The sequence below is a fragment of the Microchirus variegatus genome (genome assembly GCF_963457635.1).
Source record: "Microchirus variegatus genome assembly, chromosome: 2".
Taxonomy (NCBI): Eukaryota; Metazoa; Chordata; class Actinopteri; order Pleuronectiformes; family Soleidae; genus Microchirus; species Microchirus variegatus.
The window spans coordinates 24,617,145-24,641,832 of record NC_139803.1 but is presented as its reverse complement, the minus strand read 5'-3'; the positions used below and the strand labels follow the sequence as shown (position 1 = coordinate 24,641,832).

At 40.6% G+C, this 24,688-nt stretch overlaps 2 protein-coding genes across 2 annotated transcripts; both read right to left on the bottom strand.

The window, feature by feature from the left end:
- Positions 1 to 417: 417 nt before the first annotated feature.
- Positions 418 to 8,387, bottom strand: LOC310940854 (uncharacterized protein; the record flags this gene model as incomplete). The annotated part of the gene is made up of 8 exons (XM_083905885.1): positions 418 to 662; positions 1,250 to 1,453; positions 2,303 to 3,114; positions 3,227 to 4,278; positions 4,886 to 5,081; positions 5,164 to 5,248; positions 5,399 to 5,508; positions 8,296 to 8,387. The coding sequence occupies 8 exons, from the start codon at positions 8,385 to 8,387 to the stop codon at positions 418 to 420; spliced, it is 2,796 nt and encodes a 931-aa protein (XP_083762011.1).
- Positions 8,388 to 10,501: 2,114 nt separating this feature from the next.
- Positions 10,502 to 13,691, bottom strand: LOC310940172 (ciliary neurotrophic factor-like). Its single transcript, XM_083905103.1, has 3 exons — positions 13,399 to 13,691; positions 12,038 to 12,343; positions 10,502 to 10,740 (listed from the first exon to the last, which is right to left on the bottom strand). Exons 1-3 carry the CDS (start codon positions 13,525 to 13,527, stop codon positions 10,600 to 10,602), a joined length of 576 nt encoding a protein of 191 aa, XP_083761229.1. The 5' UTR covers positions 13,528 to 13,691; the 3' UTR covers positions 10,502 to 10,599.
- Positions 13,692 to 24,688: the final 10,997 nt, after the last annotated feature.

The window sequence follows — 24,688 nt, the reverse complement described above, 5'->3', positions numbered from 1 at the left end:
GGACACGTCTCCTTCTCTCCTCCATTTCTCAAAACAGTTAAAACGTTTTAACTATCTAATGCAACGGACATAAAAAAAAATTGGTCTTAAAAAAAAAAAAAAAAAATACATTGACCGCATCTGATTTCATATTCACACTAACAGGTAATTATTGTCCAACCACTTAATAATACACTTCGGAGACGGACGCTGCAGATCCCAACACTGAGCATGAACGATCCTTAACTGGAATAACCCATGTGTTTCTTAGCTTAGTCATTTTTATTACACTAGTCCCTTATGACCAGGAAAGCTTTAGTTGCTCTCCACTATGGCCAAGAGTTTTTTGTCTTCATTTTGATTGCTGGTGGTTTATACATGATGGTATATCTCTCTGCCACCTCTTTTTTTTTTGTGTGTTTGTCTTTTGTCTTTGCTCTAACAAACAGCGGCGGCGCTTTCCCTCCTGACCTGCTTTTTAAGCAGCTGAATGCGGTTGTGGACGTAAAACTTGATCGACCGCCAATCTCGATGGTTGCTCACCAACAGAGGGCAGAGTTCGAGGCAACGCTCACAGTCCGCTTTCGCGGGGACGCGCAGCTCCATGAGGTTCCTCTTCAGGTTAGTCTCTACGGCTATGCGCTCTGCTTCTGACCAGGGACGCTTCAGCACACCGCGCTTCCCTGTGAGGTAGATGGAATGTTGCAAAGTGTAAGTGAATACAGTTAAGCCTGGTTTATACTTTTCTGCTCGACAATGTATATACATAGTTGCTGCTTAGCAAAACTTAATGGCTTGCACAATGTTTTCAGTTTATGCTCCAGTGGAAGGTTTCAGTTTCCATGGTAACAAACTACACACCATCTTCCAGCAGTCTCCTTTAGGCCCACGTCATAATTACCTTCTCGCAAAATGGCACAATCTCGCGTCATATTAACAAAGTGTCAATGATTACCATCTTCTTCATTGTCTCTTGACAAAAAAAAAAGCATGCCACTGACTGGATTGGAAAATGTTGTGCTACATCAGGCATGTTGCTTCAGTTCTATAATGTCTCATTTATGGCTAGGGATGGACTAGGACTGGCATTTTGGCCCGTTACACCAACTGGCAGGGAGTTGCAGAGACAAGGGTTCATATCCCCGCTGTGACAGACTGATACATGCATTCACCAAAACCAGGACCGGGAGTGAGAAACCCTGCTTTAGAGTGTGTGACATCAAATCAGTAATGAAGTTTGGGAAGTTACAGGCTATTGTCTGATAATTACCTGATTTAGGTTGAACAGATCGCCGCTTATGGGTGTTTGCTACTGGTGGGTTGACAGGAGAAGGATTGGGAGCTCTCTTCTTCCGCGGTGGTCGGCCTGGTCCTTTCTTTTTCACCACCACCTCAACCTTCTCTTTAATTTCCTCCTTCTCTTCCTCTGCTTCAGACTCTTCAGAAAATGAGTCCGCTGAGTTTCCTGACATCACTGCAGGACAGAGATTAAATGAAGGGAAGTTAAAACGTGGAAATGCACACCAATGTGTCCCATCCCTCATATTACCCAAATGACTTAAATGATAATGTTGCCGTCTGTGAAATAAATCAAAATTCACTCACTGAGTCAGGTAAAATAAATGGCGTTAATAACAACGTTTTTTTTTCAGTAATGGGGTAATTCAATTGATTCCCGTTTCAATTGTTACAGCACCGCTTACTGACAATAAAATGCGGTGGCAGCGGGTATGTTGCTATAATTAGGCTCATTGAAGCCATTAAAACAGTACACTTGTTAAGAAATTGTTCATTTAAATCCACAAATTACTTTTAAGTTCATTTCACTATTTTCCACAAAGCACTGTCACCAAAAATGAATCAAATGTAAAGATAAATTGCGAATGGTCTCAGGGGTCTAACCATTTACTACTGAAGAGAGAAAATACACCGTCTGGCCAAAGCAAAATATCACATGCTTTAATATTTCCCTTACTGTCTAGCATTCAAACCTATAAGGGCAGTGTTGTGATCTGGGGTTGCTTCAGTCAGGTCTAAGTTCGGCAACATTATGTGCCCAAACAATCAGCCAAAGTTAGTGATCCTAAATATAGGGAATAACCACGTTTTTTGGGAATATTCGAATGCCAGGATTACTAAAATTGTGTGGTGTGGAGTGGTTTTGGGTGCATGAGACTTCTTTGAAAACATAGACTGGCAACTCCATTACAAGATTTGGTGAAAACATGCAAATATCATATTTCAAAGCTTATCTAATCTATGTCACAGCAAGCTAAAGGTGATCCAACAAAAATGTGTGTGCGTGACTCGATGTCAATCTTACCATCCAACTCGAGACAGATGTCCTGCAGGCTCATTCCTCTGAAAAGCACACCTTCCCTCTCACCATAAAGAACAACACGACCCACACGACCCATTAGTGCAGGATCCCGAATGATGGTGGAGCAGCTTTGGGTCACATGGTACTCTCGCTCCAGAAAGTCCTCCAAGCGCTTGGTGGTCCCACTCTGACTCTCACCCTCCTCTAATAGAAGCAGTTGGGTAAGGATGGCTACCTGCCGCCGTGCTCGCGTTGCTGTCAGTACCCCGGGGTTCTTGGCCCCGCTGGCACAAGCCAGATTTCTTAGGAGGTCCGTGCCCCGGAGAGGGGTAGCAGGAGAGTGGTAGGGCCGGGAAAAGACGTAGGGGCTCTCTGGGTCCACGCCCACATTAGGACTAGTTTGAATAAGCAGGTCCACACAGGACTCACAGTGTGGTGGGAGAATAAGTGGCTGGATGCGACCGCGCTTGCCTACAACACCAGCCCGTGGGAGATGACAGAGGACCAGGCGCTCGAAGGGAGACAGGAGAGCCTCCATGCCAGAGGGGGAGCTGTTACTAGAGCTGGTACTGGAGCTGGTCTGTGGTGCGATACGTTTGCGGTAGTCCTGGTGAGTGAGTTTGGCCACCTCGCATTCACGGTGGCGGTTGTAGAGGATGAGAAGGGAGAGGCTGGAATGGCAGAGCAGGCGCCAGGCCTCGGCAGAGTGAGGAGAGCGGGTTAAAGAGAGGAAAGAGGAGTGCTGCTGGCGGCGGAGGTAGAGGACCAGACAAGAGAGAGAGGAGAGGAGCGGAGACATGTGATGTCTATTTGTGCTGAAAACAAAGAGAGAAAAACAGCATCTGAAGTCAGGATGCACTTTCCAGCAACCAATATTACAAACAATAACTTGAGGGGTAGGGGAAGGAGTATCAGAGAAAACCTCACCTTAAAATCTCCCCATTTTTCTCCTCTGCTGGCTCTTCTTCTCCCTCTCCACTCAGCTCCAGGTCTTCTTCTGGATCTATGTCTGGTTCTGGAGTGGGAGGTGGAACCAGCTCCTCTTCGACCTTCTGCTGCTCTTCTTGCTTTTCTTTCTTCATTCTCCGACCCCGCCTGGGAGTAGCCGGAGGAGGCGGTGATGGACTCTTCACCCGAGACACCACTGGGGGCGCAGGGCGCTTTGTGGCAGGCACCGTTAAGCTCGGCCCCTTCTTAGTGGCTCCAGCCTGACCCAAAGAAGGAGGTGAAAGCGAGAGGGAGAATGAGACAGCGCCTGTGCTTGAGCGAGTAGCTGGCGATTCCCTCTCCCTGGAGAAGAGAGGGGGCGGGGCAGTGTTTGAGGCTGAAGGCTGGGGGACAGCAAAGGAATGACTGTGAGTGGCAGAGGTGGACAACGATGAGGGTTGAGGGTGTGGCGCGCTGCCATTTGAAGAGCCGTGTGTTTGGAGGTGTGCCAGCTCCATGGCCGTTCTGACCTCAGGCTGGTTGGCGTGGTGTTTCTCCAGGTGACGTGCCAGAGAGCGATAGTGGCGGCCGCAGTACGGGCAGTGCTGCCGCCGGCTCACTGTGGCACTGCTGGAGCTGCCAATGTTGATGTTAATGTTATTGTTGATATTGGTGGTTGGGGGGGCATGGGAACTTACTGGGGCCTGGGACTGGGATCTGTCTGTGGGTGCAACAGATCCTGGGCGGGAAAAGGAAGAGCATGGGCGCCCGGGTCCTCTGGAAGAGGTGGGCACACTCTTCTTCTTTGGATTAACAGCAGCAGAAATCTTGCGTTTCTTGCGGCGACGCAGCATTCGGCCTCGAATTTCTTCAATTTCCTCTTCTTCATCATCATCGTCATCGTCGTCATCTTCCTCCTCTTCGTCCTCCTCACGATCAGAGTCGCTGGGTTCAGAGTGGGTTAGCGGGGAGGATGAGGGTGACAATGACCAGGAGGGGGTGAGGTAATCAGAAACAGAGAGGGACAGTGGGTGGGGGCCAGCTTCATCCTCCTGGTGAGAGAGAGATTTCGAATACAAAATTGGGTGATCGTGTAGCTAAAAAATCTGAATTTCTATACAATAGATATTGTTAGATTAGACTTTATTGATTACACAAATACACTATATCGACTAAAGTATTTGGACACCTGACCATTATACCAACAGGGACTGTAATGATGTATTTAAATACAGAGGATTTTAATATGGAGTTGGTCCAACTTTTGCAGCTCTAACTTTATAATCCTTGCTTTGTGCACTGGGTCACAGTCATGTTGCCAACGAAAAAGGCTTTCCTCAAACTATTGCCACAAAGTTGGAAACAGAATTGTCCAAAATATCTTAGTATGCTGAATCATTGAGTTTGCCTTTCATTGGAGATAAGGGGCCAAGCCCAAAGCCTGATGGTAACACCTGAATTCAATACTTAACTTACGTAAGGTGTGGCCAAAAACTTTTTCCCATAAAGTGTATATAAACATGAATATCAAAAATGAAAATACAGAATATGCATGAAAATGAGAATAAAAATATTTGAAAGAATGAAAGAGAAATAATAAAAGTGATAAAAAATAATGCTTGATGTCAATAGTGAATTCATATAAACTTGGATGCTCACCATTGCATTCTCGCCCCAGTCTGTCAGGCTATAGTCCACTGTGATCTCCTCCCCTTTGGCAATATCTCGGATCGCTATGACAACCAACCGTACCTGTGTCCCACAGTGAACCTCTCGAATCCTACAGTTGGGTGGCGGATGGAAGAGCACAGGCCCCCGAACGCCACTCGCCCCTTCTTCCCCCAACTCTGGCACACTGAAAAAACATAAAGCAACATTAGTGATCTACAGAAATAGAAGCGCATCACGGCGTGAGCATCAAAGAGGGTCAGCATTACCAGAGCTGAGCAGGATCAGGCAGGTAGTAAGGACTGCCGGGTGGAGGGAGACGGTCTTCTGCACCCTCTGGGTACTGGCCATCACCTGAGATAGAATGGAAAACTTTGATCCCAGTTTATCCTCACACTTTCTGTCTTTCCGTTTTTCCTTTCTACAACACACCTGTTATCCATAAGTATCAGAGAGGATGAACACACACACACACACATTATATGTATGTATATATGTACATACCTGGGCTGTAGCTGTGTTCCGACATGCTCTCCTCCTCCTCATCCTCTGTTACATACGCTCGGTCACACACCTTTACAGGTGTCCCCTTCCGTTTTCTCCCACACACGCGGCTGTAGAAACAAAAACAAGGCCTTCGTTTAGCACAGGGTTTCTCACTCCTGGTCCTGGGGAGCCACTGTTTTGCACGTTTTAGATGTTTCCCTGCTCAAACACACACAATTCAAATGGTCAGCTCGACAGTAAGCTCTTCTGAAGCCTGATAACGACCCATTTATTTGAATCAGGTGGAGCAGGGAAACACCTAAAACATGCATGACAGTGGCTCCCCAGGACCAGGAGTGAGAAACCCTGGTTTAGCATAACAATACATTCTGACAAAGCCACATGCAAAGTGTGTCTGCTCAAATAACTTTTCTTTAAAGGTGGGGTGACTTATCCTCTTTAACAATAAGCCTTTGAACCATTTGTGATGGTGCCAGCAGCTTCTACCAAAGAAACATTTAAATCCCCATGATTTTATAAGCAATCAAAATTGAGCCATTTTTCATAACCTGTGTTGTTGATTTTGGAGTAGAAGAAAGCTCTGAAAGTCAGACATTTTCAAGTTGTCTAACGTTATTTCTAAAGTAACGACTGCGCCCACTCACAACAAGCTACAATGAAGAAATATTCCCAATATCAAAAAATAAATCACAAGCAAGTAAATAATAGTAAAGCCAAAACAAAAATTAAATAGTTGGTCAGCATTAAAAATAATATGTCATAAAGTTAAGTTTATAAATTTCTTAGTCATACAAAACAAGTTAAGGAGATGTAATGGTCAATTTAGTTTCACAGTTTCATAGACAAAGGGATTTACTGAAAAGATGATCAGAGAATGTAAAACAGCTGCAGCATGGAATTGATTCACTTTCAGGTAAAACAAAGAAAAGCTACATATTGTCAGAACAAAAAACCTGTTTGCAAGGAATGCTTGATATTTTCTACTCTGAAATTTTATTCATATACTTATCTATTCACTGCCTATTCATTTTGGATCTGGGGACCACTTTAAATAACATTTTATTGACTGTACAGTGGCTGTAGCCATTCCAACATTACCATCTTTCCTCGTTTTATTTAAACAGAACTGCACAGCTGGTCTGCAGCCCTTGCAGTAGGTTTACACTCCAGATCCAGGTGTTAATCAGCACAACACAGTAGAAACTTAGCAATCACAAAGAAGCTTTTGCTGAAGCTAGGATTTCAAACATCTTTTTTCAGAACCAGAATTGGAATAATTATCCAAGTACATGTGCACAAATACAAGGAATTAGACGACAGTTTTCCATTTCTCTGTCTTACCATGTGTGTATCAAAGCCAAAGCAATCAGAACAATCAAGTTAAACATTAAGTAAAAAAAAAAGGTATTTAGCGAAGAGTGGTCCAGGAATAGGTGAATCAGTAAGGTAGTTTATACGCACATATATTCACTGTTGTGTGTGATACAGTAACAGGCAGTGTGTTGCAGTGAAGCTTGTAATAAATACTGTGCGAGATACTAGGGCTGAAATAATCCATTAACTGCTTACTAAATTAACTGTCCACTATTTTGACAATCAATGAATGAGTTTGAGTGTTTCTTTGACAATTAAAACAAGCCCCCTGACTTGTAAACTTCTTAAATCAATGTTAATATTCAACAGATTTATCGATTTTGAAAATAATCGCAAGCTGCAGCCTCACTTTATTTTAAACCTATAAACAAATACCCTTGCTGACCATTATAAAAGGGACACCCGTCTAATTGGAGGAATTAAAATACATTATCAGCTCAACATGCTGAAGTCCAAACTCAGCATCAGAATGGGGAAAAAGAGTAACTTAAGTGATCTACTGGAAATTCCGCACACAACCACCTGTACATTTTACAACAAAACTAGCCAAAAAAAAGAGAGAATATCCAGTGAGCAGCAGATCTCTGGAGGAATGTGTGTCAAAATGATGGAAAGGCAAAAATAAGCAACAAACACAAGGTATGAAGACCATTTCTGAGCACAGGACACACAATCAAAACCTGAAGCAGATGAGGTGCAGCAGCAGACCTCATCTGGTGCTACTCCTGCCACTTTCTTAGGTGTCCTGTGTACCTAATAAAGTCACACAATACCCATACAAGGTGCTAGGATGCATATATGGAGTGATTATCAGAATGATGGTCTGATATGTGATGCAAAGTACTGGAAATAGCCCCACCCCTTCTAATCAATCACGCCAGACTGTATCAATGCATTTAAAGAACACGAATTACCACAGAAGAGTGAATTGATATCTCAGAAGCTGCTGTTTTCAGATACATTTTCAGGGGGGTGGTCAGAAACTTTGTTTACTCAATAAAGCCAAACGAGACAAGAGTCGTGGTCTGCAGCAGCTCAGCAGTCATGCAGTGCTTAGATTAAGATCTAAAATGACATGTTAATACACTGTACAATATCACACGTGTGGCTGGGGCTCTCAACGAGTGAGAGGTTATCATCGATCAGCCAGGTTGCATTGATGATCCCTGCTGGGTGCATGTTAAATTCAATGCTAAGCCCAGGGCTAGCCTGTTAGCTTCCAGAAGCTAACGTTTGACTTGCCGTCAAAACAGCAAAAATGAAAGGATAGAAAGGCGAGAGGACGCGCGACCGCGCAATGTACAAGAGCTGCAACCGAGAAAACCCCCACAGCCACTTCCTCTGATGTGTTTTCTGCATTATAAGGCTGGAATCACGCACGCGAATAAAGGCTACTAACGTGAACTAAACAGACGCGCACGCCTGCTGCGGCGCGTGCGTCTCTGGCTCTTGCGTTTTTGTTCACAGAAAGATAAACACCGAGCGGCGGCAAACCGGAGGCCCGGCACACGCTCACTCACCCCCGTGGAGGCGGCGGCTTGCTCCCATCCCCGTCGCTGTCGAGGGTCGGTGGCTCCCGGTAGTCAAAAGGCGACCGAACACTCTCCGCCATTAGGACTGCCTTCGCTACCTCTCGCGCTCCGGTAGATTGCTCAACGCGCATGCGCAGAACATCCTTTGGGGGGTTCTAATGGTAAAATGGGGAGCACCCATCTGTAAGGGGAAAAAGACACACTCAGTCTTACAATTAACACATACACAGGTTAACAGAAGAACATACATTGTTATAGCTACATGTGATATTGCATTGTATACACATCGAATTATCATTAGAGATTACACCATGCTTTGCTGATGTAACTAAATACATTTACTCAAATAAAACATTTTCCTCAGTAAAGCAGCCACTACCTACATATTTCAGAGATCCCAATCATTATGAAAATAGAGTAAATAACTGTAAATGATTTATTGTACTCTGAAGCCCTTAATTAAAACAATACAGGACTATTCTGTATTTTATGGTCCTTTTTTAGAAGATGAAACTGACAGACTGACTCAAGGATACCTGAATAGTGTGCCATGGACTCGAAGCCCACTAGAGAAAGATAGTTATGAGTAATAAATAACAGCTATTGTGAATAGGCAACTTAAAGATACATTATCATACACTTTTACAGCATCAATCCATTTAATTACAATATATTCCACACAAAAAAAATGACCAGAAAAGGCAGAAGCATACAGATTACACAGATCAGAAAACATCCCAGATTATTAGCAATTAGTTTATTAATCCCTGCAGTGAATTGTTTTATATGCATGTAGTCCAGTGGTTCTCTAACATTTTATACCAAATACCCCCTGAGAAAATATAGCACTCTGGAAGAAACACCAGTACCACCAACGTTAAAATACAGTGGTGTAAATAGGCCGAGCAAAGTCAGCTATGGACTTTTCTCAGAAAGCAGATTCATTCCTAATAAGATAATCTGCTCTCTCATCATCCTCTTCATCATATATACTTCAGAGGTATAGTAAAATTAGATTAAAATAGAGTGAGAGACAAGGCGACTCTAATTATCAAAATTGGAAAATAACGAGAAAGCAAAGCCAGAGTCGACAAAGACAAAAGGGTTAAAATTGTGTTTTAATCTTCAATGCACATCCAGTTATTTGTCACAGAGATAAAAAGAAAAGCATGACATTTAGAAATTCACCATACCAGCAAGTCTGACGGTCACAGCCCATTCATGTCTGTACTGTGTCAGGGATTTAACACTACAGTTAATTTGTTGTGGAGCAGAGCGTTTGATACTTTTGGCTACATACAGTACAATCCTACCATAAGATATCAGTCTAATACAGTGGTTCTCCAACATTTCTGTCAGCCTTCAAAGGATATGGGCAGAAAATGTAAAAGAACCACTAATTCAAGTATTACATCAGGAGAGAACTTGGTGACCAGAGCAGCAAACATGACACAGATTGAGTCAAACAATAAACTATACAAGCATTTCAGTCTATACATGAAAACACGATTAATATTAATGTTAATAAGGGGTTACATTAAGAGCTAAGTGACCTAATAAATAGCAAAAAGGACAATAAATTCAGCTGCACATCAGTCACAGTTTAACAGTCGTGTATTTTTGGCTACATTCTAGCAGTTAGTAGATTCTGGAGTGTTACGAACAGCACATATTTAGTCATCGACGGTAAATTCACTTAAATAAAAATAAATTACTCACTGTATATAAAAAGAACACATTTCCACACGGTCTAACTCTGCCACTGCAATAAGCAAACAAGCTTTAGGCAAAGTGCAGACTCGCCGAATTCACAGAGTCTGCCCCTCATGTCTATGTCAAAGGAAATCGCAACTGTGGCAAACTAGAGGTCATTTTAGCACTTGCTGTGGAAATACCACCATCTGGGGGTTTAGTCGTGATTTTAGATCAACTGGTACCTTCTTAATCTATAGTATACACAGAGAATATTCCAATTTGCTGAGTATTTAATTGTGAATAAGGAAAAGACAAAGCTGGCTGTTAGTCTAGTCCAGGGTTTCTCATTCCTGGTCCTGGGGGGGGCCACTGTCCTGCATGTTTTAGGCGTTTACCTGCTCCAGCACACTTGATTCAAACAAATGGGTCATTATCAGGCTTCAGCAGAGCTTACTGACTGACTGACCATTTGATTCAGGTGTGTTTGAGCAGGGAAAAATCTAAAACATGCAGGACAGTGGCTCCCCAGGACCAGGAGTGAGCAACCCTGGTTTAATGAGTTCATTCAGAGATATTTTTGGAGTGAAGGAAAGTGAATTAGATCTCCTCTGCTCCTTCCCTCTCTGAATGTAAGACGTGTAGGGTCTGCACAGCATGGTCTGCCCAGTGGATCAGCTCCTGCAGCACTCGATAGGTCCACATTTTGAGCCCGAAAGCTCCCCCAGCGCCATCCGTTTCCTGCACAGCAAAGAACAAGTTCAAATCAAATGTCTTTCATTAAACAATGATGCAGCACTAGGGATGGGCAAAAGCACTTCTGCTCTTACTAATAATGCCCATCGATCTGGTACTTGGAAAAAAAAGAAATGCATAAATTATAATAATTTTGTTAACTCTGTGTGCATGGGTGCAGGGAAGCAGGCATACTTAACATACCTGGGGTAATGGCAGAAGAATTGTGAGCCAGGCAAGCACAAAAACTTCCCACTTCTGTCTGCATATGATGGATTTAAACCAGGTGCAGCCAGATAGATATCAACTGTCATGAGTGGTTGAGATACAATCTACATTATAACTCTCATAGGAGGTAAACAGGGTTGTCTTCTAACCAGACGAACTGCGGTCGGATCCCTGGCTCTACCAATCCATACCATACATGTATCAGCAACATGTGAAACTTAAGGCACTCCAAATCCAACCCTAGCACATACCGTGATACTGACCTCCACAGATGGTGCATGCAGTGAGACCAGAGACATGTGACAAGCATCGTGCTCCTCACGGCAACAAAGAAACTAGCCTGGATAAAGGAAGTCAAGTCAACGCTGTAGACTTCTCTTACACTTACACACATTTACACCAGACTTTTGTTTTCACACACCTCACACATCTTTACATTTACATTAAAGCAGTATAAGAGATGTGTGACAGACTGGGGAAGTCTCTCTCAGAGAGTCCACAACCATCTAGGATCCGCATAGCTGCTTAAAAAAATAAATCTGCTCTGCCAACCCTTCCCTCAGAAGCATCCACTGTGCTAAGCAGTAAAAACAAATATGGAGGTGGGTGACATCGTGCCACAACAAATTTTGGAGTCCTCGCACCCAACATACAATCAGTGCTGGCATAATTTCTGGAGAACACCACCTTCTGATGATGCGCTGCTACTTCACATTACCGACCACACTGTTCAAATCAGATTCAAATACAGTTAATTACTGATCATTTCTGCTGGTTCTCAATAGTCACTACAAGTGTCTTCATCTCTACTCTCAAATGGGCCCTCTTTGCATGTGTCATTAACAACAGTAAGACTGAATTGGACAGGCGAGATAGGATCAGATGTGCCTTTATTTATCCCCATAGAGGCCATTCAGAAACTGATGCTATTACAGCAATTTTGTGAATGAAGTTTACCTCGAGTGGACAGCGGTCTCCTACATTGTTATCTTATTTTCTATTCCATTCCATAAATCCATTGACTATCCTGTAATCATATGAGAGGATGGCTTCCTCTCTGTAACAAACACTTCACCTCAGTACACCGGTGGTCAGGAGTGACTTCCAGGTTCCTGGCCTTTGACAGATCTTTGGTGCTGTGAAGCAAGTGCTCCAGTCGGACGCGGACGCTCTTCTTCATTGTCTCGTAGTCGCACTCCATCTCGCCCCATTCCTCCTCTTCCTTCTGAATGAGACAGTGGAGCAGCCCCAGGCACTGCCGCAGAGCTGAATGCAGTAACTGCACCTTCTCCTCTGTGCTGGGCTCCTCGGAGTCTTGGGACAAGGACACAATGCGTCCACTGTCTGGGGTGTGGTCCATCAAGAAGGTTTCCCTCTCCTTCTGTGGAGGATGAAAAAAAAACATAAAGTACATTTTGATGCTGCCCGCAAAGCTGACACATGTGATTTGCTTCTTGTTTTGTGACTTTATGATTTAGCACAAAGGGAAAATGAATATTGATTATGCCGATCAATTAAAAAGGTGATTTAATTGGAAGATGAGGCACAGAGGCATCGCAGCAGCAGCAAAAAAAAAAAAAACCTGCACTCTATCCATTAAGCACCACTAGGGAAAAGGAAAGGAGGTGGGGGCTTTTCTTTTCGTATGATTACACTCTGCAGTACAGCATCACCTTCAATGACACACTCTAATGCTCAATGTTAAACGGTAAACGTTATAATTCAAACACATTCAATTTTGTAGCTGTATTTTAATGTCATAATAATAGAACTGATTTTGTTTATACTGCAGACACTAAAGTCCAATGCAAATTTTCCCATTGATAATATACCTTGTAGACAAGCCTGGACAAATTTATCATTCTCAGCCCGATCATTTCCTACCCTTTATAATCTGATTTTTTTCCCCCCAATCTTCCCTTAATCTGCCCTACCCTGGCCTAGCCAATCCTAAACTACCCTATATCCCACAAAACTATCTGACCCCCTTATTTCCCAACCTACCCTACCCTATTTCATATACTCAACTTCTCATCCATTCATACCATATCTATCCTAATGTATATCATTCTACCCATCTTTACTTTCCTATCATACCATAAACTACCCAGTCATATCCATCCTGTTCTCTGCTGTCCTGTAGCACCCTATACCATCCCACCCTGCCCTAAACTATCCTTTTTATACCATCTATCCGAACCTAAACTTTTCTCTCCTCATCAAACCATTTATATTACCCTATAATAGCTTATCCCATCCCGTCCTGCTCTACCCTGTCCTGTCGTCCTCATCATATCCTACTCTATCCTAATGCGACAGGTAGCTAGCCGAGTCCGTCCAAACAACATGGTAGCATTAACGCCACAAGTAACGGGGAGGGGAGTGTGTCCCACCGTCATCTGATGGGGAAAGAACGTCCCATAACTGAAAACTCACATATAGCTGGAGCAGATGAGTGCATTCATGGTGCAGTAGCCGTGCGAGAGCCACTGCTCTCTCGGTTCGCGGGTGCACATCCACCGGCGCGTCCAGCTCGGTTACCGTCTGCTCCTCCTGTTCTGCCATTTGCTCTCCAACCTTGTTTATGTAAGTAGTTTACAGCAGCAACAACAGCAGCAGCAGCAGCAGCGAGCTGGAGGAAGACGGAGAGGGGGTAACACGTCCCTCCCGCACTGCCTCACACCCCCAACCTCCTAAATATCCGCGTTTCTAGGTGGTATCGCGGTTTGACGACGAGCCGGAGGTCCTCTCCTCTCGACCGGAGCGCGGAGCGGCGTGTTTGTGTCGGTTTACGGACAGCCATGCACTCAGCTAGAGGCGATTTAATTGGTTCCGCAAAGCCACAGGGGCGTTTTTAGGGGGACGCACAGGAGCCCCCTCTCCCCGAAAAACGTCACAGTGTGGCCCACCCATCCTTCCGCAAATAGTCAAATGCATTCATGGGAGAGTTTTCCCGAATTTCCTACAGGATGATATGGAAAAACATGAGGGCTGTAGTCCAAAACACACACAACTAGTTTACATATAAACATACACATGTTACAAACCATCTTCTTCACCCTCATTTTGCACTGGATATTTAAGGGAAACATTTTCAACATTAACATGTAAAATGTATATTAATTCAGTTACATTTCCATTAAAACGGAATATCCCAAAAAAGTAGTTTTCCTGAGTAAACTTTACAATAAAAATAAAATCCAATACATTGAAATGTAATGAAGAGCTTTTGTTTGTCGTTGATTTTTTTTATTTCAAAAAAATCTAATCAGAAAATTGTGAAAATAAGTACTTCCATGTAAGTATTATATTATTTCCATGTAATGTTTTTTTTATATGTCTGTGTTTAAATGTCCATGATTATATTGCTTATGTATCTTTTATATATGCTTACATTTTTTACAATCTGAGTTGCTGTACCATTGCAAATTGTCCTGGTGTGTGGAACATCATCTCTACATTATTGTATTTTATTATATTATCATTATAATTAGTAGTAGTAGCAATAGAGATACCATGAATATCTAAAACCATGTTTTAAATTCGTTTCTGATGGACTATTGAGTTGTGATTGATTGATTTTAGTTGTTTGAATACTTTCCAAATTGGCACAGCATTATAATATTTATTCTTATTCTTATTGTTGTTGTTTTATTTTAATGTGTTGACTGACATTTGAAAGGTGTGTAAACTTTAGTAACATGCATCTGTGAAGTTGCATGTTTTCCAGCTGAAGATCCCTCACATTTTCCTTCCTTAAGTGTGTCGGCGAAACTACGTAGCTTTATTTGTCCATCAGGTGACTGCATCCATCAATAAATACATTATTTCAACTACATCTTACACCCTGGACCTTAAAACTAAGTAATATAAAAAGTGTCCATTAAGTGGGCATCAGTGACATGTTGATTTTCAGCATGATAATCTCCTCTTTAGTATAATTCTTAAAATAATTATAAAAAAAACTTAATCACCCCTTTAAGAATTCAAATGCTGCCATCATAATCCCTCACATTAGGAGCTTTGGGTGACCTCTACTGGTGTGTCACGTATATGCACTCTTACACCACTTAGATTACATTGCTTTACAATGTCCTGAGTGTGCATTGTTGTGTACCTACTTGTGTAACTACATCAGAATTACCTTTGTTTTGAATACCTCTGTACAATTACCATCTATTTAAATAGTTTTTTTTTTATGCCATATCTATTGTTTTAGGATTCTGTACAGTAAAGGTTTAACATTATGAGAAAACATTGCTTATGTTTTAAAGCCAGGTGTTTATAAATCAGTCTGATAGTTACACAATTATGTTCTTCTCACAAGTGTATTATCTACATCTACCTCAGGGTTTGACATGTGCATTCACAGATGATATTCTCCGTACTGTGGTACAAGTAATGAGAGCCATTTTTTAAATACCAGCCTGTCAGGCACAACAACCCTGTCAACCACTGATTCCCGGGGAGGCTGCTTTGTCTTAATGTCACCATCTGTCACAAGAACAAATAGTTCATGTGGTTAAAAGGAAGAGTTGGATTCCAAATAAAGCTCACTTATCATTATAATTAATATTATGGTTAATATAATAATCATAAAATATTAGAATATTAAATATTAAATATGAAACTCCATGAATTAAAAATATAGAATATAAAGCTCTATAAAAGCCAATGTCCTATATTTGTAAAACCTTCCTGAAGGCCATAAAATAATTGAAAAAATGAAAAAAGAAAGTGAATAAACACGATAACGTGACAATTTAGAATTTAACTTTGCAAAAATGCTAAATATTTCTGACATAAAAAAAACTGAAGTTGTAAATTATTTACAAAATAACAGCCACTTAAGCTCACCATCACAGAATACGTGCACACTTGAACAGAATATAATCAATAATGCATGTGACAGTTCAGAATGTCAGCTGTAAAAAAAACATCATACATCTTTAGTAAAGAAGATAAAAATGACACTCCTCATTAACAATTTATGAATACATACATACATTCTCCACTATGCTTCAAACTAATTAACCGCATTTAAACCTCATTTAGTTCACGGTGCAATTATTATGTAACTGGTGTAGCGACTTCAGTAAAAACTAAAAGAGTCGCTGAGGGACTGAGGATGGGCCAGATTGTCTGGCGCGCTTGTTCAAATAATCCACTGAGATTCATAAATTAAGTTGAAGATTTATTAACGAAAAAGATATTCAACTCATGAAAAAAGGTGCACAACTTATAATTAAAGTAATCTCAGATAAATAGCGGTCAACAAAAAGTACCTTGACCCAGCTCACCCCTTCATGAACAGGTGTACAAATTACGTTGATATACGCCCCGGTGCACGTGACCTGCTATGCCCCTTCTCCATACGACCACATACAATGAACAATATCCTAATCAAAACAAACAACACCAAAGAATACACCTTCACCTTCTTACAAATAGAAAAATCGCTGAAAACAGATTCCTGTCTCCTACAACTGGAATGAGGCCATACATGGACGCACTTGTACTATTTCATATATGGTGAATATTATATCACCATGATATGCAGGTGACACACGTACTAAAACCACTCTTCATTTCATTGTTTGAGGTTCACTGAGTGTTAAAATAATATGTAATCTATATTATATCCATGCTCCCTGACAGGAAGTAGCTCAAGTGAGAACTGTATGTGATGTAAGGTTATATATTGTTATTTCAAATATAAATGTCAGCAAATGTCTTTCACCCCTTTTAACTTTCTCTACATGGAATATTTCCTTCTCGCTCGTTCCCGTTCCCAAACAATTGCTTTATCTTCCTCCCTCAGCTCCTCAGCTCAGATTCTCACCCACGATGACCCTCTGCCACAGCTCACTCTGCCCGTGAACATGTTCAACTTTGTCCGCCATCCTGCCTCACTGTGCAGCCTGCTGGGAGGCTGGGAGTCCAAAGTGGTTGTGGATGTGACAGTTTTGGCAGGAAGATTGGGGAGCTGGTGGTGGCTGGTGCTTGAGGTGAGCAGGAGGAGCAGTGCTGAGGTGCTTTCTCTTCTGCGTGAAGGTGGGACTTATATATATACCAAGCTCCCATTTGCTGCTTTTCACATTTTTTGCAACATATGGAGCAGGGAAATTGGTGGGAGGCTTCGGCATCATGCTTCTTCATGTGCCAGTTTAAGGAGGCCTTCTGGCGACATGTAAAGCCACAGATCTCACACCTGCCACAGGATGGAGACAGAGAACATGTTATAGTCCTTAGTCCCAACCATGACTCCTCACCTGTATGTCACTTAAAACCACTGATAGAAGATATCTAGTTATATATATATATATATATATATATATATATACCTTTACACATAGCAAAGTATTAATTATTATTATTGCATTTATTGCATGCACTATTTGATCATTATTACAGCTAATAAATTAATACTGAATTTAAATGCTAAATTATGTTAAAAAGTAACTCAGACCTGTGCTGATATAAGGTATTTCAGTAAATGTCCGTCATTACATTTCACCAGTACACAAAACAAAAACAACATTCAGTTTGACATAAAACATGAATCATAATTCAATAATTTAAATGCATCTTCACCAGGAGCCAACCACTAAATCTAAATGTATGACTTACACTTGTACTTTGAATAAACATTACAACAGAAATATTATATGACTCATCATGACGCAGTCCCAAACATATGTACGATTAGGAGGCTTTTTATACAAAAGGATTAGACTTAATTCAACCCTGGATATACAGTTGTTTATACAATTAATTCTCTTGACAAAAAAGAATCCAGTCCACCCCAATTGACTGATGTAAATAGTGCTGGAAATGACGACAAGGGTTTATGAATACATTCAAGGGAGGGGCTTTGTTGTCTTTGTGCCGTCTATCTCTGCCTAAATAGAAACAGATTCTATTTATATCTATTTGTTTATTCTCTATTTTCAACAGACAAACACAACATGATGACAAGATACTTTGACTTTGTTGCTGGTAACATGTCATTTTGTACGTGCAACTCGCAACTTTTTAATTTCCCGTGGCAAAGTTTGCCGTTTGAATGGATAGAAAATGGATGGAAATAAATGATCTCAGCAAGAGTAGGAGAATTCTGGGCCTAAACTCTGTAATAACAACCTGTTTTATGTCATAGGGAGACAAAACACATATCTGTAGTGTTAAGATGTTGAAGCAGTTTTTGTCAGAGAACATGTGATCACACAGGTCAATGACCTGCCTTAATCTGACTCACAGGGCTGCACACATGTTCAGATACCAGCCAAAAGTTAATACTATCTAACTATCAACCTGCTCAGCCATCAGTCCTTTTCAATCCATACTTTGCTTACTTTCTGGACAGCCTGGTCATATCACTCACTCTAGCTTCAATCTGTCCAACACTCTCACTTGATTGGAGTTTCAATGACATTCAAAAGTTCCTATTAAAACTATCACTTCAACATCCATCATGCTGGAAGTATTGTGAAAGAAGCATTCATGACTAAGGGCAGTTAACTCAGCCTACATCTTTGTCTTGGGCTGATACATGAGGTCATCTGGCTCGTCACTGAATGGAGGTTCATCGCCGAGAGCTGCATATGGATTTGCTATGCTACACATGTGGACACACTGATCACAATGAAAACCACATTGGCAAATAAAACAATGAATTTGAGAATGAGGACACTGCTTTACTGAAACTTGATGATGAAGTCTTAGCTGAAGTCTTGATGATGTGACATTTGTTCGATCGTTCAGTGTTTGGTGGGGGAAAAATGTGTTTCCTTACCACACAATGAAGCCTCCATTTCTCCATTGTGTTTTTTGCCACACAACTTTGTTTGGATGCTAAAAGCAGCAAGTGTGAATTAGTGACATGTAACACATGATCTACTACATTTCTGCTTGGTCTTGGATTTTTTTTACAGCATTTCTATAGGGGATTGCACAGTGTGAATCAATCTGTGGTACAACTACATCAGTATAGTGACTGTGTATTTTATCTCAATAAAACCATGCATTGAGAGAGCTTGTGGACATGATAACAGCGAAACAGTTGATTCGACTTTATAGCCTTAAGGACACAAACATTTCAACACTTTCCATAATTATAGTCATGAGTGTCCTTGCAGTACAGTTTCACTCTTGCTTCAATTAAAAAAAAACAAAATAAAAAATACTGTTGCTATGATTCAGAAACACGCCTTTGTGAGCACGCACTCACTGCATGATGGGGGAGTTTCTGGAGCGTGATCCTGCAGCTCCTCTGCGTTCACAAGGCAGACCTGCAGGTTTTTCCACGCGGGTGGCATTCTCAGACTAGCGTGCTGTGCCAGCTGCGGCGCCTCTGGCATGGAGAATACGCTCAGAAGCACCGGTGCATGACCTTGAGTCCGGGGAGGTCACTGCAGTTGACACGCGCCCTCTACGCCCCCTTCTTCCGCTGGACAAATCAATTGAGTCCGTGGATGTTTTGGCGACCTCCGATGAGTCTCTGGGTGGCTCAACCACATGAAGAGGACCTAAAACCTCGTCCTGCTGTTTCTCTTCAACTGACCCTCATAGACCTTTTTTCCACTTTTTTTCGTTAAATACATGTAAAATGATAACACTAAGCTAGAAGGCCCTGGTAGGAATGTTGAGCTTGTTAGCTCGACCAGGAGCAAACTTCCCATTACTAAACACACATTTAATTAATTTGCTTATTGATAAAAATCTATGAATAATATAATTTTACAAACATCGAACAGTATTTACTGTAAAGCTATAGCTATCCGCATATTTATTTGGATGAGACGAGGCCCAGTTATGATGCGTCTCCTTTAAGAACAGCAGCCACAGAACGGATACAGGACACATATTGGACAAATGGGCTTCCATACTATTTGCAAATGGTTATAATGGGAAATGTTGTTTGTAGCATTCACTATTTTGTTTGAATGCCATGTTATGAGAGAGTCTAAACAAATTGGGAAATATATATATATATAGCATACTTTATTATTTGAACATGGCATAATAATTTTTTTTTAAATCCCCTCTGACTTTTGTATTGCACACAAATAAAATATATCCATATAAAATATCTGAATTATATTTATTATTATTACTTGTTCGTATCTTCAGACCAAGCTTATTTTTTTTGTAAATAATGATATGATAATGAATGAATGATAATACTATCATTATCATTACACGCTTGTCTTTTATTCTCATTGCCTCTTTCTACTACACTGACTTAAAATATTCTACCAATAATATAGATTTTTTTTTTTATTAAATTGTTCTATAGGAGATAGCAAATGTCTAAACTAGTGTTTTTATTTAATGCAAATCATCAGTTTGGTTTACTTCAACTGCCTGTTCTTGAAATTGTATACTTGTATATAGTGTATTCTTCTTGTATAATTTATTTTGTTATCATCTATTAAGTCATTTTCAAATCCTATTTATCACATTCTCATATTCCTTTTAACGAGTTGAAATGTCGTTAAAAGCATTGTTAATGAAATCTACCATAAATTAAGTTGTTCAGTGAACAACAGATAATAGTGTTGCACATGTGAATGCCCATGTTTAATACAACAATATTGACCTCTTTTTTTCCCTTCTTTTTTGTTTGTTGCATGAAATGCCACTTGCTATCAGCCACAGACTTGAGATAACAATCCTGGTTGAGTTTATGTTATCAGTTTTAAATAAAAGAGTGGGTATTTTTATGTTGTGTCCTCATGAACACGGTGGCTCTAAAGAAAGAATGGATTGTTGCTGAACAGGGTGCATTTCTTTCTGCTGATACTATCAGCTAACATTAGAGCATGTCTATAGCACGCAGGAACATTTTCATTTGTGATGAGTGGTTGACAGCATCCTCAAAACAACGCCCACTTCCGTTCATTTTTGAAAACCAATAATTGTGAAATAAAAGTGAAAATGTTTGTATTTTTTTCTTTTCCTTATTTAGCTTACCGCTAGAAAAAAGCCTGTATGAATGTTTACAAACCGGTAATTCTCTATCACATGATTAAAACCAGGACAAGGACACGTGAGCATGTAATAGTACTAAGTTCTTGATGGCACTGACACCACACTGGCCAGTGGTAGAATCAGGATGGATTTAAAAAAAAAAGAAAAAAAAGAAAGACAAAAAAAGATTATAACAATTTAATTTTTTTTTACAAAATAATATATTATAGTGAAAAGATCAGTCCCCTCATGGAAGCCCATCGATGTGAAAATATCTACAATAGTATCAGACATCAGGTGTGTTTGAGCAGGCAAACATCTAAAACATGCAGGACAGTGGCTCCGCAGGACCAGAAGTAATAAATAAATAAATAAACACACATTAAAGTCATGCTGACTGGTTTTTGATAATAAACTATCCAATGCAAAGGTGTTTATAAACAAATAAATATCGGCATTCCACATTTTTTTCCGGAAATGTGAAGGAAACAGAATTTAACCTGGATCGTAGATTGATTCTTGAAATTCACATCGTCTAACAAGATAGAAGATACCCATCTCAGTATTAGTTTTTGGTATTGTTCCATGTGGTTGTAAATGTAACACTTCCTCATACAAAATGAAACATAATTAAAGAGAAAGCGAGATATCATACTGCTGTTATCATTCCTTCATATTATGCTGACAAATTAATGTTTAGGTATTGTGTTTCAGACTACGGTTTGGTCCAAATGTAAAACAGAAATGTGAATTTACCAGACCTCTCGAGCCTCTTCTTCACCCCATTCTTGATTTTTTTTTCTTTGCATTAAATAACAACTTTCTTACATGACAAAGAAAACATAGATACAATATTATAATAAAAGAAAAGTCTTGGTGATTCTTTAACCATTTGTGGACACAATATGCAACAAGTTTAAAAATGTTGACAAAATATATACATTCGCTGTCTCCAACTATGCATGCTGAATAGTGTAATAATAATAATAGTAAAATATTGATTGTGCTGGTCGAGAAGTCGTGACTGAAGTGCATATGTTCTGCTCGGAATGTAATCGACCACTCATCATCCCATACCACCTGCAGAAATATGGCACACACAACTACGCACTGACGTAAGTATGTGAGATGCGTAGAAAATGCTGTTGTTGGTATAAGGTGTTTGACTACAAACAAAAGAAGTCATGCCATGAAGCTTCAGGATTTTGTTATCTTGCCCTCGTGTGTAACTGTAACTTGTCATCTACGTCTGTTGCTAGGTGAGTCAGCTTTGCAGAGCATCACACACTGTAGGGTTCAAAAGTCTCATAAAAAAATGTGTTTTTAAGAATGGACAATATTAAGGGTACACAAACTATATCATCATCAGCTGAATGATGTAATGCTGTTTGTCACATTAATCTCTTAATTGTTGTATCCACTTTCCAGTACATTAAATTGATATTTGAGCATTAATTTGCCCCCATTGTAGCTCAGTTCCGCCATACTTTGACAAGGTTACACCTTTACAAAATTAAATTATGGTTGTCATAGCATTAATCCAATGACAAGTCTACAGCACCAGTAAATTATACTCCCATGTCTACAAACATAGATGGCACACCCACAAATATTTGTGACTACCATGCCAGCCACACCTAAGGTCCAAGACGTCACAGATCACAGAACACCAAACAGCATTCCACATCTATGATGAACTGATCCTGTCAACTGACACATCTAAGCACAAATGTCAAGACAAAGCACAGACAGAGGAGCCAAATTCAACAATCAACAACTCTGCCATATGCGAGAAAGTCACACAAGTGAACATGCAAATACTGTTCGAAGTTAAACCCATAAATTGGACTCAGAGCAATTTGGGCAATCGTGTTTACTCCAGGAACACAGAGATCAATTCCGATCAATTCTGACATTGTGAATATGAACATATTCTTGCCCACATTTGGAGGTTCAGCTGAGAAAAGTTCATCCATTATTGATGCTAATACCAGCCTGTCTGGCAACAACAACCATGCCTCTTTCAAGATCACTTAAATCACCTGTCTCCTTAAATGACCTGGAGGTTGTCTTGACCACGTCAACACAACTAAATGCACTTAGTTGTTGCCATATGGTTGGCTGAGTAGATAATTGCATTAATAAGCAGTTGGGCAGATATAGTCAACTAAGTTATAGATGAGTGGTACACCCCTCCAAGTGAAAATTAGTCAATCAAACATCTAGTTACTTTCACATGTGTGTCTCTCAATGACAGAATTCAGAATACATTGAATCCCTGAGAAACAAAATACAATCCATCATGATGCAAATTACGTCTCACAGTTTTAGGATTCTGTTACAATTTACACTAAGTAAAAAATAATTGACACGATGCTGTCCAACACGTTGCAAATGGGCCTACAAAATACTCAATCAGTGACAATTGTGTGCATTCTCGCACCAGCACAACTTCACCAGTGGAGAAATGTTTTGAAAAACTACCACTTCATTGTCACAGTTGCACATTTCTGAAGCAGTTCCTTCAAGCCATTGTGTCAACCACAGTGCACTCCACAATAATCACATACATGATAGATGTATCACACACAATATAATTATAACATAATCCACTTCAAAGCACAAACAAATCATAAAGTACAACAATGCCTGCCATCTGTCACCACACCAGCTCAAACAAAGTACACTGCCAACACAAACTCAAATGTCCCTGGCAACATCATCTACAGCCACACCTTGGTAGTCATTTACAGCTGTGACAAACTCAAACAACACACACCAATAATAGCATATTCTACATCAGCACTCACACACATTGCTGACAAATATCCCAGCATCTGTAGTAGTATCATATCTATGGAAACGTAGCAAACCAAATAGGCGAGCCCAGCTACGATATCGGTGAGTGTTGAGAAACGTCTAGTTACGTCACAGTACCAACTGAGAATCATACCAATGAAACACCCACAGCTCTTTCCAGGGATAGTTCAAGTTTATTTTTAAATGTTCTTGATTTAAGAACTGACACGCTGCCAGTGCTGACTTTGCCAAGGGAACTCTGTCACGTACCACTGTCACGGAACACAAACACAAACATGGGTGCTTGCCCTCACTAAAAAAATGGCTGCCAGCAGGGGCATAAAAAACAAAAACATATTTTAGCCACTTAACAACGGGCCCCACCTAATAAAAGCTATGCATGCTTAAATCTATCATATTTAAAGAATATATTTGTCACTTATCTCTATATGTGGCCCTGCGATAGACTGTCCAGGGTGTACCCCGCCTATCGCCCAATGTCAGCTGAGATAGGCACAGCACCCCTGTGACCCTCTGGTGGAGGATAAATCGGTAGATAATGGATGGATGGCTGGATTTGTCACGTTATCTCTTAGATGTCTCTTAGATAGCCTTTTATGACTGGAAACTGCAGTTTGTTTCACTTTGTCAATCACTATCACCAAAGTCATAGAAACACACAGGAGTTCTTGACCCACTGCTGCGATTTCCGTGTGACATCCTGTGTTTGAATTTATAAGTGGCCCAAAATGACCAAATCATGTTGATTTTTCTCTACACTCTTAGAAATTCCAAAAGTGTTCTTCTACAAGGGCTGAGGTTCTAACTGGAACCATTTGTTTTTCAAGGGTTCTTGGTAACACTAATGGTTCCAGTAAGAACCATTTTGATCCAGATAACCCTTTTAAACCCCTTTCCCGAATAAATGGGTTTTAAAGGGGTTCTTGGTAAAACT

Bases quoted from the DNA above. Each gene is read 5' to 3' on its own strand.
- LOC310940172 (XM_083905103.1), bottom strand. From the start codon at position 13,527: ATGGCAGAACAGGAGGAGCAGACGGTAACCGAGCTGGACGCGCCGGTG. The intron at 12,344-13,398 runs GTGAGTTTTCAG...CATCCTCCACAG, and splicing joins CTCATCTGCTCCAGCTATAT to AAGGAGAGGGAAACCTTCTT. The intron at 10,741-12,037 runs GTGAAGTGTTTG...TTTGCTGTGCAG, and splicing joins CTGACCACCGGTGTACTGAG to GAAACGGATGGCGCTGGGGG.